The following is a 19681-nucleotide window of genomic DNA, read 5'->3' on the forward strand; positions in this document are numbered from 1 at the left end:
TAGATTTTTCATAATATGTCCCCTTTTAATGTTAAAGTAGAATGTAACTAACCCTAACCCTGCGTTTAGAATTCCGTCCCTGGCTCAGTGAGGGGGCTGTCACATCACGCTGTGTGGGCCAGAGGCTTTTCATCCTGGGGGTAGAGCCGGGGAGAAGACAGGCGTGACCAGGGGTGACAGAGCCGCTCAGGCTGGGCTGTATCTGACAGGACACCAGCTAACCACAGCTCCACACATAGAGCAGAACAGCTGGGATGCAACTGATCCTATAGACTAAAATTTTAGATACTCAATATTGATTCCGATATCACGATAATTTCGATACTTTTGACAACTCTTGTAACCATCAATAATGCAATCCCATTAACACATTTAAAAGATAAGCAGACTGTGTTAATGTGCAATGCAGAAGAGGGGAATGATCTGCCAGCCCTCAATTTTTTTTAATAAAACAGGTGCCAACAGAGGGCACTAGAGCTGCATCTGCTAATGCATTGAAATGTGTAGTTGTTTGGTAGGACTGCCCTGATTAAATCCAGGTGTTTCTGATTACAAACACCTGCCTGCAGGGATGGAGTTTGAAGTGCGGATACCTGTTAGACCAATCACACTGTTCCTCATATGTCCAAACCCTGCCCTGTAGTACCTCCAGGTACTACCCAGTTTATCAGCTCTATTTGAAATGTGGTTGTGTGGGCAGAGCTTAAGTGTTTAGTCCCATTTGGCTTGGTCAGCAGGCCGGCCACAGAGGGAGCGGGGGACAGCAGGCTGATCCAGATGAGCAGGCTGTGGAGAACATAGCACTCTGAAGGTGTGAAGCTCTGGCACCAGTTCCACTCTGCTCCTCCAAAAACACAGGATAACAGCACACATCAGTCATACACTCATACACTGTGCATTTGCAAAAAGAGATCAGTGTTTGTTGTTGTAATGGCTAAGAAATGTCTGAAATAGTTACAAATAGTTACAAATCCAAAAAATGTAATTTAAATTCAAATTGACTATTTGCAGCTTTCTACCATGTTATAATGTTCCCTCATCACAAACATGCCTGAAGTAGTCATTCATGTCATCCATGCATGTTTGAGTAATCTTGTGATTTCTCCCGGACCTATTCAAACCCTCCTTATGATTAGCAGTACAAGCCTGTACAATGCTCAGCCCACAAACCTGTCACCCATGCTTCTGTACAGCAATTTTCCATAAATAAACAAAACAATGCACTACAACTTTACAAACCTGATGAGATGTACAGTAGGTTCATTGTGATAGATTGTGATAGCGCTCTGGAGGGGGAGAGCAAAGGGAAGGAATATCATCGAATATAGCATTTTCAAAGCAATAAAAGGTATGGTGATTTAAATATGTTATGTGTCAATAATTAATACCCCATAGAAGTGTAATACGACCTCTTTTACGTAAAATGTGTCTTGCCCCGGTATAGATTTATTGTCTGCTTATAAATAAAAGTGTTGTTATCATCCGCAGTCTAGGAAGTAAGGCTGTTGAGCTTTTAGTTACAAGTGATGGTCTGCATGCCCACAGTTTTTCCCTATCATTTCCTTCTTCCAATCATCCCATCCTCTCCTGTCAAAATGATGAAGAGTCCTGGACGTGGCCCGTAGCTTGAGAAGTGCTCAGTGTGTGACAGTCACTGATCAGTTTGTACCTCAGGCCCTCAATCTCTAGATGCATAAAATGATATATAGACCAAAAGAAGGACATCACTATGGAAAGAAAGCAGTTTATCACAAAATAAAATACAAAATATTAACCTTCCATACATCAATACAACATGGGAATGCCAACTTTACAAATGAGAAAATGCATTATCTTTAAAGAGGGGTAGTTTTACTTCTATGAGGTATTAACTGCTAACACATAATATATTTAAATCACAATTTTAACGTGTTTTATAAGTTTCCCCCTACCTTTGCTCTCTGCGCTAAGTCACTCCCCATTCAGAGCACTCAATGTCCACTTATGAAACTACTGCACTTCGTTTAAGGTTTGTCAAGTTGTTGTGTACAGTTTTATATGATGCTTTTGTATATTTATGGGGAATTATTGTGTGGGAGCATGGATGAGGTAGGGTTGTGGGCTGGGCTTTGGACAGAATGGTACTGCTAATTGTAAAGAGGGTTTGAATAGGGTCAGGGAGACGATGCTAAATTACTCAGACATGTGGGATGACATATAAAACTTCTTCAGGTATGTTTTGGACAAAGGAGAATGTCACAACATGGTAGGATGTTTTAAAAAAAATCTATGAATCAATGCATAATACCCTGTCTTTAAAATAACAGAAAATCTACGAAAACATTTGTTAAAGGCACTAGGTAACTTTGCGGAACTGAGATATTTGCTTGTCTCTGTGGAGATGTTATTGCTTTCCCTGGAATTTTCGTCAGTATAGCATTAAAATTATCTGCACTTATTCACCTACAAGTGTTTTACTGCTGAAAAGATACACTGGAAAATGTTATTGTCCCATATGCAACCTGGAATCAAACCCGAGACCATCTTGACTGTGAGAGATGAGAATGGTAATCGTGGTACTAATATATAAACCAAATGTTAGAATAGTATGTATAGCATTGTCGTGTTCTTGGGCAAGACCCTTCATTTATTGTGTCTCCAGTCTCATGTACATCGGTGTATGAATGAGAGTGTGCCTTTGTCTGTCACCACTAAATAAACAAAAGTATTAAAGAGCTAAAAATACAAAAACTTCAACCTGAACCTGATATATGATACAGAGTTTTTAGACAATATCATGTCATTTTCAACACAAAATACTACTTGTGGCTAGGGCTGTAAATTAATTGCAATTTGAATGAACGTAATTAGCTTTGATTTTTTAGGTAACATAATTTTCTCAACAAGCAACAAAATCTCATCTTATTTTGCATAAAACAGCTAACCCTGTAGTTTAGACCTGTACAAACATCTGATCTGGGATTTTAGTATTAGTTTGTCACTTCATTTCAGTCTTTTTGTCAATACTTTATTAAAACATAAATCACAAATCACAATTGCAATTCTTGTTCCGAAAAAATTGCATTTGGATATTTTCCCCAAATCCTTCATTCATGCTCTTGATAACACTGATATAGACCATAAATATATTCAGGAAAGCTTGACCTTGTTACTACTTTTGGTATTTGTTCATTATTGATACTACACTACAATAAGACTAGTATGATCTCTCCTTTGTTGTGTTCATGTGATACGCTACAGTAAAACTAAGCGATACAGGCCTACACTAAAATGTTGTGATGTAATAAGGTACATTTTTATATAATTCCTCCAAAAACAGCCACTTCAGACCTACGTTCATTGCACCTGTGATTCCATGCTATTTTGGAGCTGACTTGCTATTTCAGCGTGCAGCAGAGAATCTAGCAGCACTTTGAGATCCAGAGCTGGGAGCACACACAGAGGAGCTGACACTGCACTGGTCAGTTTGCTCTGGGCTAATCTCCATGACGTAGACCTACACACACAATCTCTAAATAACACTCCACCAGGTCTGACCATAGTCCTGCAGTGTTTCCCCTGCGTGTTACAAAAAGATAAGAGTCTACACAGCACCCCCTCTCAAATGTTACATGTGATTTTTTTTTTTTTAAAGCGTGATTACAAGTTGTATAGGGTTTTTCTACTTCCATTGGGCATATTAAGGACTGAAAGAAGACTTATTGTGCTTGTGTCTGCTATGTAATTATAATCTATGATGCCCAATATTCATGCAAAACTTACTAACTTCCGCGTTACAAAACTGAGGTATCCAATGGGAGCTGATGTCTCCATTTGTACCAAAATGACGATTCAATGCGGCATAATCACTGTTTCAGAAAATAAAATTGGAGAACGACGTACGGGGCAGTGGGAGTATACCAGTGGCTGTGAAAACCGGGGTTGATCCGAGTAATGACGTCTTGAATACAGGAGAAAAAAGATTACTCAAACATGCATGAATCACTCTAAATATGAAGGGAAATGAGAAGGGGAAACAACTATAACATGACATGACTGTTATCGACCTTGAACTAGGAAATGCGCTGTTAGCATGTGACGAAGAGAATTACCACGGTAAAAAAAATCTGGCTAATTTAGCAAGTGAGCTGGCATGCTAATGTAGGCACACAGTTGTAATGAGTGCGATTTGACACAATTAATTATGGACTTACAAACAGGATTTCAAACTATGACGTCAATTAAAGGTGGAAAGAAAATGAACATGATAATGTTGGGTTGACAGCACTGGTGGTTCATCAGTCTGGTGTTGCTAGATATTTTCAGTCATTCGAGATCAGACTTGCTTTTGAAATAATCGATTGCTTCTTGGCAACTATGGGCCTTTGATGGGATAAACCTTGGACAATGCACCTGATGACACACAGACAGACACTTTTCAAACTATGATTCAATATGGACACTTAATACTGTCTGTCATCTGTGCTGGTAGGAAGACATTGCATGAGTGGAGCCTCTTTAATATTTATCGATTATGACTCACAGATGGATGAGTCAATGGAAACAGTGACAGCACCAGCAGGCTTTTCACACAGGACAAGGTCAGAAGAAATGCACCAGGTAAGATAGCTGAAATGAGCCGTTCTGATATTTGTCATAAGTCTGTAGATGAGTGACTACGATGTAAGATATAAGAAGCCAGAGACAGATAAATGAAGAGGTGTGAAGAATAGTTTAGTTTGGACCTTAGAAGCAGGCAGAAATTGTAGTGATACTCTGTTACATTTGCTCAGGTACAGTAACTTAAAGAACCGTATGCATTACATTACCACAGATATGAGGTTAACATGTTCAAATCAAGTACAGCTTTTACACTGACATTGGACCCTATGGCAGAGTTTTTTTGTTATAATTTCGTGTTTTTTTTGGTTCTTACAATGATTACCCAATCAGAAAGCAGAGTGCTCCTCACATGAGTCTCTCATTTGGGTTGCCAGGTTCAATGCTGAAATCCATTTGGTTTGGACCTAAATGGAGTCTGTCTGATCTGAATTATCACTACCTAAACCCCAACACTAGCCAAAAATTAATCAGTGCTAGTATAGGTTGATTTGTGTGTTAAATGCACCATTTGACTCCCTGTATTGACTCTGGTCCGTGGCCAGATATGTTTCTGTATGAGGCCATCGGGTGAAAAAAGTTTGGACACCCCTGTTTTAGAAAATGCTATATTTACAGAATATTAAACATCAAACATTAAATTAGTCCCCCCTCCTCTTGCTCTCTTGCTAAGTCCCTCCTCTTTCAGAGTACTATCACAACACAATCAGCGTGCCTCTCACATCAGATTTATGAAATGGTAGTGTATTGTTTTGTAAATGCTTTTGTATATTTAGGAAAAATGGCTGTGCGGGGGCATACATAAGCTTGTGGACTGAGCATTGTACAAGCTCGTACTGCTAACTAAATACAGTTACTAAAATTTGTGTTTCGAATACATATGCTTGAATTTGGTCACTTTCCAACAGTAATGATATAACACTTAAAAGCTGCATACCAGGCTGTGATTGGCTGTCAGGCATATGAAATCAGGTAAGAAACTCAACCTGGTTGAACTATTGCTTGCAACATTAATTAAGCCCTCCACTCCAGGACCAGCCCGCCCTCTCTTCCCCCCACAGTGCACTGCTGCGGTCAGCATCGCACCTGGTAGTGTGTCCATTCAGACAGGCGGTTAACCCCTGTCACTCACCTGTCACTCACCTGTCAGCCCCTGCTCTTCTGAGACCCCCGAATCATATCTCATTTCACACACGTCCATCTCACAGCCATTGATTTCTGTCTTTCTTTTTTCATCCTTTTTTTCTATCCTTCTGAAATAGATTCTCTTTCCTCCTCAAAGTGGGCAGCCCGTCGCCAGGAGCAGGGCTGAGGCGCAGGGTAATCTGTTTTGTGGAGCCCGGTCTCTTTTACCTTGAAGAGAATCTATAAATGCTTTTTGTATAACTGAGGTAGATGCAGAGAAGATAGAGGTAGGCAGACTTAAAGGTCCACTATGTCAGTGGTCCCCAACCACCGGGCCGTGGACCGGTACCGGTCCGTGGATCAATTGATACCGGGCCACCGGCCGTCCAAGAAATAATTAATTATTTCTGTTGTATTTATTATCTGAGTCTGAACAATCGTTTATTTTGAAAAATCTTTTATTTTGAAAAATCTTTTATTTTGAAAAATGACCGGATTCTCTCGGTTACATTTCCATGCACTGTATGTATGCATGTAACTTTTCTGTTAGAGGATCCGCTACCTGATTGTTTCCATGCAGATGTGTTTGTCCGCCAAGAATGTTCCACAGTATAGCCTTAAAATCATCTATCTAATCTACTTATTTATCTAGCATTTTTCATTTTTAGCGGACTCACCTCTCCGTGGATCTACAACCTACAACTTGGAATCTGACCTGTACTTTGGCCTGTGTGTGTCCATTGAGATAAATCTAATGCCACATATTGTAGAACTTTACAAGAAATCACATTCATATCTCCATGGAGACAAGCAGATGGCAGACCCTTAAAGTGAAAAGTTACCCAGTGTAAAAAAAAAACTACTGCAAGGAAAAAATTCTAACATCTCAGCAGCAGAACCATAAACTCACCCTTCTCACCCTTTGATCTCAGCGTATTTTATCTGTCAAGGATAAGCACTATGTATCCCGCTCTTTAAAATACCAAATAACTCATTTATCTAAGTCATTTTAAATTCTTGTTGAAGTGGCTGCTTACTGTATATACCTGTATTGTAAACAACCGCATGTTGCTCATTTCCTCCAGAAGCCATGATGATGATGATAATTATGATGATGATGATGATGTGGGTGACATGTTCATTAGCACGGCTCTCCTCTTCCTCACACTTTGCACAGGCTGTGGGCCAGAATGTCAGAGACTCAGAGCAGAGGGTTATCAGGAAAGCCCATGGTACTACTGCAGCGCGCACACACATACACACGCATTGGGTTTCTGTGCTTCTTAACTATAGTCACAACTCACTAATACTACTTGCTTCAACCTAAACCCTAACCTTAAAACTGATATACCGATTTTGTTCCATGTAGTTGAGCATTTTTTTCCCCCCAGTACAGACAGAATATAGATATCTTGTAAATGCAGATCTTAGGGTCAAAATGAGACCGCTGCGTTCTGTCTGCATCTAATTATAAAGGGTTTAATCATCAGAGAATCCAGATGTCCACATTAGCATGCTATATAGTTGTTGTTAGCGTTACCATGACAGCAGAACAGATAATTAGGATGCTCAGAATATGTAAGGTAAGTGAAAAATAACTTTGGAACTGCAAACTGTTCTGTTTTAGTTTTCATATTTTAGTTTTTGTCTAGATTTTCATGTTTTTTAAGACAGTAAAAATCACGTACAGCACCTTCAGTGTCCCCAGTCTTCCCCCTCACAGCACAGTACAGTACAGTTCACATGGAGGAGATGGTAACAGCCCAGGTACACCTGCAATTATCCCTGCTCAGCCAGCCGTTTGCCCGCGCAACAGCTGCTACTCTGCACCCCCATGCCCCCACCCCTCCACCATCACAACCACCTCCACTCACATGTACAGTAACACACACACACATACACACACACACACACATCTGTACACACTCACCTGCCAGAAGGAGGCTGCTTTAATAAGGCCAAAGCTCCCCACCAGATCAGCTCTACAGAGGGGAGGGAAGAAGATGGGCTCAGAAGGGAGCATGTGTATGCAGGTAAGGTATAGGTATGACGTAAGCTGACTTCTATACTAATAAAATAAAGGATTAAATTAACTTTGCCTGTATAACCAATATATATTTGTAGCTCTGTTGGTTGAGTGTTCGTCCACTGATCCAAAGGTTGGCCGCTCTTGACATGAACATCATTGGTTGAGCGGTCAGATCCATTGACCTACAGGTTAGCGCTGTGACTCCAGCTCCTAGAGACAAATCCTATTGTGTCCTTGGGCAAGACATTTAACCTTCATCACCCCCAGTGTCGGTGTACACATGTGTATGAGTGTGTGTGTGAATGGGTGAGTGGTTCCTTGATGTAAAGCGCTTGGAGTGTCTTGAAGGTGGAAAATGAATATCTAGTTCCGATGCAAGTTTTAGTATCAATTAGTATGTGATTTTTTCATTTTGGATAAAAACTATTGTAACTGAAACTGGGATACAAACAACTACTACTATTTCTACTACTAAATAAAAAATATTTACCTACAAGTACTTTTCCCTTTACCTCTCTCGTTGATCCTTGGCAGAGACACAGAGACAGGGAGGCACATGGGAGGGCATGCTAGCGCAGTACTTTGTCACATCCACACTCTCTCACCAACTCTTCTTTAACAAGTGCAGTCACAAGCAGTCCAGGAAATCTATGAACACAGTGCTGCAGGCTGCCAAGGGCCACTGCTGAGGCATCACCTGGGTCTACAAGACTGCGAGACGAGGAGAAGGGAGAAATGAAATAGTATCATTTGAAAAACAACAACAAAAGGGTAAAGTTTAAAGTGTTTATTGTAATTTTCTACATGATCTGGTGAAGGTATAAAAAAGTATAAAAGTACAGAAGTTTGGCATATTTTGTACAATCGTAACATTTAAAGGTGGAAAAACAGTACAATATGTATGTAATTTATTTTAAAATAACTAACTAGCTAGACATTAGACATTCATAGTCATTAGCTACAGTAATATTAAAAAATCATTCAATGGATCGTAATGTTTTAGATACAAATGTCTTTCACACAAAGTATCACCGAACTTAATATTTGGCTTTCCGAGTAACACCAGATGTAAACCAGGACCTTATCAAGCCTAAATTATAACTAATCATCTTCTAAAATGGGACTAAACTCACTCTAAAGTTAGACTAAACCATGGATAAGATAAATGACTAATGCAAAGGAGGACAAAAACATTAATAGATTTGTCTCTAAATAAAAGAAATACTCAAACTGCAGAGGGCCCCACGTCCCACCAGTGGAAGTCTGCGTACCACCAATGTCACCTGTACCGCAGTTTGAGAAACACTGATGTAGACAAGCATGCTCTTCAACTGCAAATCATTTTACAACACTACCAGATATTACAGTTTAGAAAATAACTGACACACACAAAACAAGAACATTATTGAATCACATAAAAAATATATTCAAGTTGCAAAACCAAATTCATGGTACCACAGCACTGTGAATATAATAATGTAATGAAAGCAGCTGTTCCCCACCCCAGTATTTATAATCGCAACACATAGCTTATGTATTCTATCACGGTGCAATGAAATATTTTTGTGGAAATTCATTTTTGAGTGCAAACTATCAACTCAAACTCTAGCAGCAATATAACATACAGGCTCAGCACAATGTATACAGTAACTACAGGACATAAGCAGTACAAGCAGTGACAGGACTGAACAATGAAAACATGCTTTGTCACCCCGTTTAAAAATAGCCTAAACCAAACTGGACTAAAATTCTAGTCAATTGTTGGCTGTATTGATATTAGGGACCAAAAAAATCTATCAACAAGGTTCTATCATCATTCTAATCACTCATTCAGGGACACATTCAATACTCTCTGTAAAAGTCAAAATCCATTACTGGGAAAAACATTCTAAACTGGTTCCTTTGGTTGAATTTATTTGCTAAAAGAATTGTATATATTTCTGTTTCAGTGCGGTCTATCTTAAATGCACTGTGTTTAATTATGAGCAGTGAAATTAGTTGCTGTTATATGCATAGATTAATACAGATGTGCTGTAAACATTTTAAATAACACATGGATGACAAATCCTACTGCAGCAGCTTTGTACAGTACAGTAATGGCCAAGTGCATGTCCCCCTCTAGTGGACCAGGACACATTCTGTAAGCAGCATAATCTTTGCATATACTACTATTGTATGGAAAAAGTCTTAGATAACATGTAAGGGCACTGAAGGCACATCAAAATAGCCTTCTGTGTGTGATAACCATATTTTAGAAATTTATAGGTCAAAATGTATTTTACAATTAATCCATGGTTATAGATGTCAAAGCATAAGCTGAGAGACTATTGTTATCACATTGGACAATGTAAAAACTAATTATATTGAAATGGAACTGGATAACTTTCAGGGCAGTAATACTCAGTTTAAATTTAACCTAATGGAGCTCAACTGTGGCCATCTGCCCCCGGTTCCAGAAGTAAATCTCTCATTCATTTTTTCCCATAGACATTCCGAAAAACAAAAATAAAAAGATAAAAAATTTGAAGGAAAAAAGTTTGAAAGCTTGTTCAAAGGTAATCAGCTATGTGGTAACTAATGCCCACAAGACCTATAATTGTATTTAAAATCTGTAAGTTATTACTTACCAGTAAGTTAAAACATTTAGCCAATTCTTGTGTTTTAAATTTTCCTTTTTGGACTTAAACCAACCATGTCATGGATATTAACCACCATGTATCTGGTTAGTCTCTGTGATGTCTTTGAATTCCTAATGTTTGAATTTTCACTGTTCCATACACTACAAAATAATAATTATTATTTTTTATTTGTAAACAACATCTAGCTTGCCATTTAGCTTGATTTAAATAACAATTTCCCTTCTTTTTTTTTCGTTAATGCTGTAAAACAAGTGAAAATGTGCCATCTGTAATTGCATTATATGGCAAAATACATACAAGTACAAGTATAAATGAGTAACAATGCACATAGAATTATTAAAAGTATAGATGAACTTTAAAAGGCCAGTACCTGATTTTAGTTCAATGTCAACATAATTGATCTTTACACCACTCATTTTTTGGTAAAAGCTACTAAGTAAGATATAAATTGAGACTGTAAAATATAATAGATTCATTTTACATAGCATTTTCTCAGGTAAAAACTAATACTGAATGAAACTCCCTGACACTATCCCAGACATTTGCATTTTCAATAGTGACAATAGAGCCAATATTAGGCAGAAATTGGAGCTTATAAGGAAACATGACACTATCCCAGACAGTTTCTGTGTCATGGTGCAATATCACAGTGGCAAAAAGGACTAAGTAGACCAAAAGGCCAAAAGTTCAAACTAGAACATGTTCTTGACACATTAAAAGGCCTGTACCTGAATTCAAACAACTTTTAAGAACGACTCCTGTATCATATCCTCCACCTCCTCCACCATCTTTTCATAGTCCGCCTCACAGCCCCTCTGCCCTTGTTCACTACCTTCATCTAGGCACTTCAACAGCTCTGTGTGCATCCCTGGTTCTCCTGCTAATCCATTCAGCTGCTTCAACTGCTCCGCTGGATCTTCTGGAATGCCCGAAATTCCCAGAGCCTTGAACACTGCAGGTGCAAACTTCCCGTAGTGCGCAGTGGCACTAATAATCAAGGGGCAAGAATCATCTTGCAACCTGTCGCCTACCACTTTAGCCACAGCAGTGTGAGTGTCCATTATGTATCCTGTATTTTCATAAACTGCGCGGATAGCTTCCAAGCATTCGTTTTCCGAGCAGCTACCAGCTGATACATCTTCTTGAATATTTTCAAGAAGTTTTTCCGACACGCTAAAGTGCTGCTGTCGATCTAATGATGTGAACAACTCCTTGACAAGATGACTGTCTCCATGGGAAGTGTGGTAGATAAATCGCTCAAGGTTGGAGGATTTCAAGATATCTATAGCGGGGGAGATGGAGGGTAAGAGAGGGCGATTGTGGAGGTTGTAGGATCCGGTAGTGATGAAGTCCGTGATAACGCAGTTGTGGTTGGATGCACAGATGACTTTTCGGATTGGTAGGCCCATGCTCTTGGCATAGATGGCTGACATGGCATTGCCGAAGTTGCCAGTCGGAATGCACACATCCACAGGATCGCCGAAGCTGATGACGCCCCCGCGGCATAGGTCCAGATAGGAGGAGGTGTGGTACACAACCTGCAAGAGAACATACACAGTATAGGCATGGTGAAAATAAGCCAAGCAAGACATTCATGAAGCAAGAGGTTCTAAGAATTATTTACTAAATTTGTGAAATTTCATGGATAAAAGATATTTGGTATCACTTAATAACTACATTATTAGTCTGAATAAAGCATGAACAAAGACTTAATTCTTAATGAACAAATAGTTTATTGAGAATGATTCAGGCTTAGTTGCTTAAATAGAGTTAGGGTATTAAAAAGTGTTTTTCCATTTCTATATTGATAATACATTTAGGTTAGATGCAGGTGAAATTTTATTATGCAACAGTTAATTAATGCATGTTTTATTGGGTTATTATTTTTACACCCCTAAACTTGAATTTATTATTCCAATTTTTTTAATATAGACACTTGTAACACTAAAATGGTAAAAGTGAAAAATGTAACTTTTTGTAGTAGAGTCTGTCACCAGTTTATCTCCATGGAGGTGCTGTTGCATTGCCTGGAATGTTACACAGTACGGTAATAAACTTTTTCACTCCATGGATGTCATGGTAGAGGTACAATTTGTGGAAAACAAGTCTGCTCACAGTAAGAATTCATGTTTTTCAAGAATTTTTAATAAACATCTGAACTTGAGGAAAAAACTGTGCCAAACTGAAAAGTTATGTAGTGCTTCTTTAAGTAGCTACCGGACAGAATACAACTGTTGAAAAAGGTGAAGTATTAGTTGCCATAGTGAACAAGTCAATTGGTATCTCACAAATTATATTGAAAAAATCTCCTTGTGACCCACCTGTGGCAGTAGCCGTGCCCAGTTGATGGAGTTGGCGGTGTTGAGGAGCGTCCCGTATTCCACAGCTAAGTGTCCTGTGAGCTCTGGTGTCCCGAACATCTGCTTTATGCTCCTCTGGCAGAAGTCAAAGTCTGCCCCCACACTGACCGCTCGAACGTTTCCCTCCCACAGTCCCGTCATCTGCCTCCTCTGGATCTCACTCACTCCATCGCCAGGGAAAAACACCAGCACTCCTGTTTTATGTTTATGCACATCTTTCAATCCACTAAAACCACTCAGCACTGCACTTCCTGTGTCCCCGGATGTAGCAACCAATACTAGAAAGTTACACATGGGAGGAAGGCATTGAGCAAACAGTTGGGGCATCAGTTGTAACGCTAGATCTTTAAACGATGCCGTGGGACCATGGAATAACTCCTGGATGTACTGATTGCCCATTAAGTGTCTAACGGGTGCAACGTCTTCACTGGCAAAATTTGACCCGTAGGCTTTCATCACCATCGCTTTCAAATCTGGGCCAGAAATGTCATGTGGGTGTATACACTTTTCCAGCAAAACAAAAGCACGTTCATGGTATGGCTTGTCAACTAGCCGTACCCACTCATTAGCTTCCAGTTTTGGGAAACCATTTTGGGGTACGTAGAGACCACCATCTTTGGCCATTCCGACGACGGCAACATCACTGAAATATACACTTTTAGATGCATCGTTGCTTCGTGTTGAAATATACTTATCAGGATTGTTATACCGCTCCAAAACATTTAAAACCTTGTCTGCGACTTCCAAAACGGTCTCACCTCTTCCGCACAGCACTCGAATGTCAAACCATTTTTCATAAAACTGTTTACGATAGCGTAATATATTCTTCATTGGTATCCCTGCTTCCTGGCCAACTACTCTGTTAACTTTCATTCTTGCAAGTCTTTGAATAATGTCCTCTGCATCAACGTCTAAGTAAACGACAATACCGCTTCGTTTGATGTGTTGCATTGCCAGAGTGTCCAGCGGGTTGGAACCACTGAGAGAAATTACACATCCGGAAGCAGAGAAATTGCACAAGGCTTTACCCTCCTCTTCAAGAAATCTTTGCCCACCCACTGAAGCTAGTTTTGCGGCTACAGGCATGTTCCAGGTCGGCTCCAATACATCGTCGTCAATGTCAACTGCGGGTAGTCCAAGTTTATGAGCGAGTATTCGGCCCACAGTGGTTTTGCCAGCTCCGGGAGGGCCCATGAGCAGAATGTTTTTGTCCCCCAGAAGAGAGCCTCTGTTAGGGGTGCTGGTAGAGAGATATAGCCAGTGGATACGGCGGTATATTGGAGGGGGACAGAGAAGGCGTTGAAATGCACAACGCAACATGGTAGTGGAGAGGAGCAGCAAATTTTCCTGTAAAAAGAAAGACATTTCATATTCTGATCCAATAACACTAAAGGCTCATCCTGTCATTAAAGGTTAAGTAGTAGTTCTAAGTAGTTCTAGTTCTCTAGTATAGCCTATTACAAAAATTAAAGGTGCACAATGTAACTTTTCTGGGGATATATCACCTGTCTCGGTTGCTATTGCTTTGCCTGGAATGTTCCATAGTATGGCATTGAAATTTGCATTTATTCATTTTCAGCAGTTTTATGGCAAAATGTGGTGAGCTGGTTTGCCTCTCCAACGATCTGTAAATTGACCGTGTGGTGTCACCTACTTGTTTTCTTACTTGAACACAGAGATGTTTAATGCCATACAGTGGAACCCTCCAGACAAAACTATGCTATCATCATTGAAGTAAGCAAGAAGGTGGTGCAATTACACCTTCAGCTGTGTATTATTATCACAACACACAATATTACTCTTCTGTATTTTTTCATACAATTACTTTAAAACAAATCTTTACTACACTGTGCATAAATCAGTGTTTTTCTTTCGCCTCCCTGTAAATAGGCAAACACGCCCCAATTGTGTTTTAATAGCCTCCTAGTCAATTAAAAATAACATTGTTAACCCTGCTGCTTACAACTTACAATAGTAAAAATAATACTATAGACTGTTGTTCAGAGTTGGATAAAGAACGCACATAACAAAGGGTTCAAATCAGTCACGTTAAGAGGAATCCATTGAGAAGCGTTACTAAGTCACGTTTCATGGTTTTTGTACCCAATTATCCATGCTGTGTTTTCTATTGAATTTTAACCTATTCCTATGTCGTTAAGATCATGTCAAAGCGGCGTGGACTTTTACTCTACCTGAAAATCGTAATCCCGCTAAAACGTTTCAATAAATGACCAGTTTAAAAAAGATTTGGCGGTCCACGCAGCAGCCACACATGAGCGGAAGAGAGTAAAAAAGTAAACAGCTACGGGACGTCCAACGGGACAAATGCGAAGTTACAAATTCTGTTTTGTGATTTTCTCTTTTATTTCTCCTTTATTTCCTTTTACAGCTGTGGGTTATAATCAAGGTTGTTGATCAAAAATGCTATGTATTATTCTCAGTTCTTTCTCAAATATTGAATAAATATTTAAAAAAAAGAACAGATAAAAATAATATTCAAAAATAAACAATCTTTCTAAACACTTGCTAAACAATGTGTGTGGGTTTGATAATTTGTTTAACACAACTTTTATGCATATCTATTTTTATTTTATTTTATTTGTTTTTATTATCTATTTTTATCATAACAGTTCAGTTACGTTTCCCGACTGTCCTCAAACGCGGCCATCGCTCTTGCTGTTGCTAGGTAACAGACAGACGTGTCATCAAACACGTCCCCGGAGCGTTTTCATCCGTGCGGTCAAATAAAAATCTCATCTTCCAAAGTGCATTTTCTGATCGTCCAACATGTCCACTCAAGTTTACCGTCCTCAAGAAAGTGTCTACGACCTTCTACCCAAAGAGGAGGTCAAATCTGAGAAACCTCCCAGGTAATTGAAGACTTGGCTAAGAAAGTTGTTTTTATTTAAGATTGCTAATTGCTAAAGCTAGTTACTGTAAAATTATGGACCTTATAACAGTAAATGATTTTGCTTTTTGTACTGTGCATAGGTATGTGTCAAAGTTCAGGCCTGCAGTAGTCCAAGAGGAGAAGCTTCCCAAGAGGCCTATGCGGACGATGGGCCCAGCTAAAGTGGAGACGCCTTCTCCGGAGAATTTCCTCAAGAAACATTCTAAAGATCCTAAACTATCAGACAGTAAGTTCATTTCAAAGCAGAATACATATCCTGTGTCCACTGGGACTTGTAGCTAGTAAACCTGTAGTTAGCTGTTTGTCTGTGTAGTTTACTAGTTGCAAAAAGCCTTCTTAAGTTTTGCTACTGATGTGTTCATGCAAGGTTTTTGCTTTGTATTTCCTTAATCCCTTAAAATTCCACTGGGACATTTGAAAAATTTTAAACATCTAATTAAAGAGAACTACCACGAGTTCCTTGGCATCTAAAACATAATTGGGAAGCAGCTGTAAACCACTTATTTCCCGTCAAATCGACCATTCTGGGAAGGATCTGGATCCAAACCTGCACATAAAAATAAGATTTAATTTGGTAACATTTTAATTGGCTTTTTTTTATAGGCATTTGTCTTGCATTTTATAACAATCAAAACGTAATGAAACTCTCAAGACACAACAGATCAGACTAGCAGGTTTACTTCTCCTTATATTTACCCCCCAAATAATCTAGTCTCAGCTGGATATCTCATTTTCCTCAGATGAGACAGAGGCTACAGGGCCTCAGCTTCACAAAGAGTCCAGCCATGCCTTTGCACTCCGAAGGGTTTAGACACAGACTCAGCATTATATTAAGGGAGCTTCTAGTCAGGCGTTTTAGGGGAAAAAAATTTGCTGTAATGATAAGAATCAGGAAACGTATAGAGAAAATAGACAAATCCCTTCTAGTGTTGTCATGTTCAATTCAATTCATTTTATTTTTGTAACACCCAAAATCACAACAATCACAACATGTTGTCTATGTGTGTTGTAATGAGGGGTGGGTAGCACTCACTTACATTTAGTCAAGTAACTTTTTAAATAAATTGTACTTCTGTGAGTACTTTTTGAACAGCATATGTTTATTCCTACTTGATTCATATTTTTATTGAAATAACAGTACTCTTGCTTGAGTAAAGGTTTTGGTTCCTCTTCTCATTGTGAAGAGACAAAAGCTTTATGTTGGCCACATTAAATGATTTGAACATTTGCGTTTCCTGCACTGCTTAATCAGAAATGAGGGTTTTTTTTTAACTCATTTTTGTGTCTATCCTTTGAAAATAACAGATTTTGTGCATTATTTTATGTTTCTCCTTCCAATTACATTAACTCAACTTTAAGTTTAAGTTGAGTAATTTCTTGGACCACTACTTTGTACTTCCACTTGAGTAAATTAAGTAATGTTGTTCTTGAGTAAATTTTTTCGCTACCAATGGTTGAGGTTAACTAACAATATTAATGTTATAATGGACATCCAAATTCATTTGAACATGATTTCATACAATTTCAGAGTCCCAGAGTGCAAAAGAAGGCCGTATCAATCCTCAGAGGAAGCCGCCTGTTCCCACACGCACAGAAATCCCTCCGATGGGGATACAGACTAAACGCGACTTCACAAAGACCTGCACATTTGTAACATCCAAGCCCAAACCCATCAGCGTAGACACCTACAAGGGACATAAGGAGGTGCTGGAGAACTCTGGACTGGTCCCTAAGTACATTAAAAAGACGGTATTTACACATTAATTTCTATGTGGACTTGCAAACTAGTAGTAATCATAATGATATTTAAGATTTGACTCAAAATCTTGCCTAGTTTTCCCAAGTTTGATCATTTTTGTGAAGTTAATAGTTATAAGTTAGAAGAAGTTATAATTTCCCGTATAGACACAGGCAGCAGATATGACATAAGTAGAGGTAATTCCATAAGAGTTTCTCAGAAACTATACGGTGGAACATTGTAGGCAAAGTAATTTTAAAATTTTACTTTTTCTTAACAAATTGCCACTTAATTTTGTGGGTTTACCACAGGTAAGCCCACCAAATTAAGTCATAATTATAAAGACATGTTATAGGCTCTTGAAGGTCTGATAAAGACGGTGTTCAAACGGCGGTGTTAAAGCATTATTTATCTTGCGTTTTCCCCCCAGGATTTTGGTAAAGTTCCGACGTATCTCCAAAAACATAACACAGAGAAGAAGAAGGCTCAGGAGGAGTATGACAACTATGTGAAAGAACAGAGAGAGAAACAAGCCATGAAGCAGCTCTCTGAGGAGGAGAGGAGGGACATTCTTGAGGTAGGCATCACAACCTCTTTTTATTTGCATGTGTTTACTATTCAGGTGCAGTATATTGGCAGCAACGTAGCTATTTATAAAGTATTTATCAGCAATGTTCTACTTGGTCAAGCATTTGACCACCTTCTAGAAGGTAATCGGTTCCAACCTCATTGTGTGTCTGGGCCAGACACTTCTGCCATATTGTATTGCTCATTTTGGTCACAGTATATGTGAGTGATTGCCACAGGAACCACTTCTAGTGTATAAGAAACTGAATACTGATACAGAGAATAAAGTAAATGGAGCTAGAAAAAGACATTTCACCTATGTGCGCTCATAAAATGTGTACTTAGGCATAGCAGATTTTTTTTTTTCAAATGTAAACATAGTAGCACTAGCGGTAGCGCTAGCAGTAGTTTATTGTTTATTGTTAGGATCCCCATTAGTGAAGACAAGCTGCCGCTAGGCTCCAGTTAAATGAGTATGGTAGTAGTCGCAGTAGTAGAAGTTTAAATAGTAACAGCCACAGAAGTAGTATAAATAATATACAGGGAGGAAACAACAGAAGAATGTATGTAGGACCTGTAGAGTTGTATTATTATTAGCAGTTGTAGACATAGTACTAGAAAAGAATTAGTGGTAGTTGATAGTTTAAAGCTAAATTATGTAACTTTCTGGAGGTGGCACATCACCTGCATAATTCCATGGAAACAGAAAGTTACAACCATACTTTGGAACATTCTTCATGAAGATAGATACGTTTTATGCCATAGTGTGGAATATTATAGCCAAGGGAACAACATTTCCATTGAGACAAGTAAAGCTTCCCCTCCAAAACAAGTAAGCTTTAGGTTTGTGGAGATGCAAGCCCACTCACAGTTTAGATGCCTGTTTTTCTAAGTTTTTCAGTGCAATAAACACAGCCAAAATGAAAAAAAAAATCATGCCGTTATTAGTGTAGTTACACGGTGGGGCTTTAATTCCAATCCAGCTCAACTTTCTATTGCACTTAAAAAACAACACAGTTACCCAGAGTGCAGTACACAACAATAATAATTAAAGGCAGTCAAATAGACACAATTAAATCTAGTAGTAGCATTTCTTCTTACCCAGTACTTACAATTACCATCTGACTTAATTATTAGTGGTGATGACTACACATTAGCAAACAGTACCTAACCTCTTGTGTTGTTTGCACAGGGCCTTAAGAAGAACTGGGACAGGATCCATCACGAGTACCAGGGCCTGTCTCTGGTCATCGACACGTGGTGCAAACGGGCCCACAAGGAGCGCCTGGAGGCCGACATGAAACGTCTAGAGAAGGAAATGGAGACATTTGAGAGGTTTAAAGTCATCTACATCGCAGACAACTAGGGCTCATAGACACTACAGCACAGGAATGTGAGAATAAAGACAATGCAGCTTTAACAACCTTATCGTGTAATCTTTTAATCAATTCAGCTATCACAAAAAAGGTCAGTGGTACCTCAGGAGTTTTATTCTGGAGTTTATAAATGTGATTATCAGAACTCTTAATTGGATAGTTTTCATAATGTGATTTTGTATTGCTGGAAATTAAAATGTTTTTTTTTTGTAATGTCTAAATTTTAAATTATGGTTGTTTCCCTGCGGTTTCCATCTACAATCTGGCTCAATATCACAAAGTATGAAGTATTTACTTATATACTTTCTTGGATACTGCCCTAGTATAATCATTTTTG

General features: G+C 38.8%; 2 protein-coding genes across 2 annotated transcripts; one reads left to right on the forward strand and one right to left on the reverse strand.

Moving 5' to 3' along the window:
- Positions 1-8826: 8826 nt before the first annotated feature.
- On the reverse strand, positions 8827-15061 carry LOC117388624 (threonine synthase-like 1). The gene is made up of 3 exons (XM_033986213.2): positions 14945-15061; positions 12714-14099; positions 8827-11930 (listed from the first exon to the last, which is right to left on the reverse strand). The coding sequence occupies exons 2-3, from the start codon at positions 14070-14072 to the stop codon at positions 11127-11129; spliced, it is 2163 nt and encodes a 720-aa protein (XP_033842104.1). The 5' UTR covers positions 14073-14099; positions 14945-15061; the 3' UTR covers positions 8827-11126.
- Positions 15062-15427: 366 nt separating this feature from the next.
- Positions 15428-19386, forward strand: enkur (enkurin, TRPC channel interacting protein). The gene is made up of 5 exons (XM_033985870.2): positions 15428-15622; positions 15744-15889; positions 17192-17412; positions 17832-17978; positions 19161-19386. Exons 1-5 carry the CDS (start codon positions 15540-15542, stop codon positions 19332-19334), a joined length of 771 nt encoding a protein of 256 aa, XP_033841761.1. The 5' UTR covers positions 15428-15539; the 3' UTR covers positions 19335-19386.
- Positions 19387-19681: the final 295 nt, after the last annotated feature.

Source organism: Periophthalmus magnuspinnatus, chromosome 20 (genome assembly GCF_009829125.3).
Source record: "Periophthalmus magnuspinnatus isolate fPerMag1 chromosome 20, fPerMag1.2.pri, whole genome shotgun sequence".
In the NCBI taxonomy this organism is placed as follows: Eukaryota; Metazoa; Chordata; class Actinopteri; order Gobiiformes; family Gobiidae; genus Periophthalmus; species Periophthalmus magnuspinnatus.

What these genes read in the sequence shown, in the direction of transcription:
- LOC117388624 (XM_033986213.2), bottom strand. Translation starts at nt 14,072, where the DNA reads ATGTTGCGTTGTGCATTTCAACGCCTTCTCTGTCCCCCTCCAATATAC. An exon ending in GGGCACGGCTACTGCCACAG is followed by an intron (nt 11,931 to 12,713) that starts GTGGGTCACAAG and finishes GTTCTCTTGCAG; the next exon opens with GTTGTGTACCACACCTCCTC.
- enkur (XM_033985870.2), top strand. Translation starts at nt 15,540, where the DNA reads ATGTCCACTCAAGTTTACCGTCCTCAAGAAAGTGTCTACGACCTTCTA. An exon ending in AAATCTGAGAAACCTCCCAG is followed by an intron (nt 15,623 to 15,743) that starts GTAATTGAAGAC and finishes TACTGTGCATAG; the next exon opens with GTATGTGTCAAAGTTCAGGC. An exon ending in CTAAGTACATTAAAAAGACG is followed by an intron (nt 17,413 to 17,831) that starts GTATTTACACAT and finishes TTTTCCCCCCAG; the next exon opens with GATTTTGGTAAAGTTCCGAC.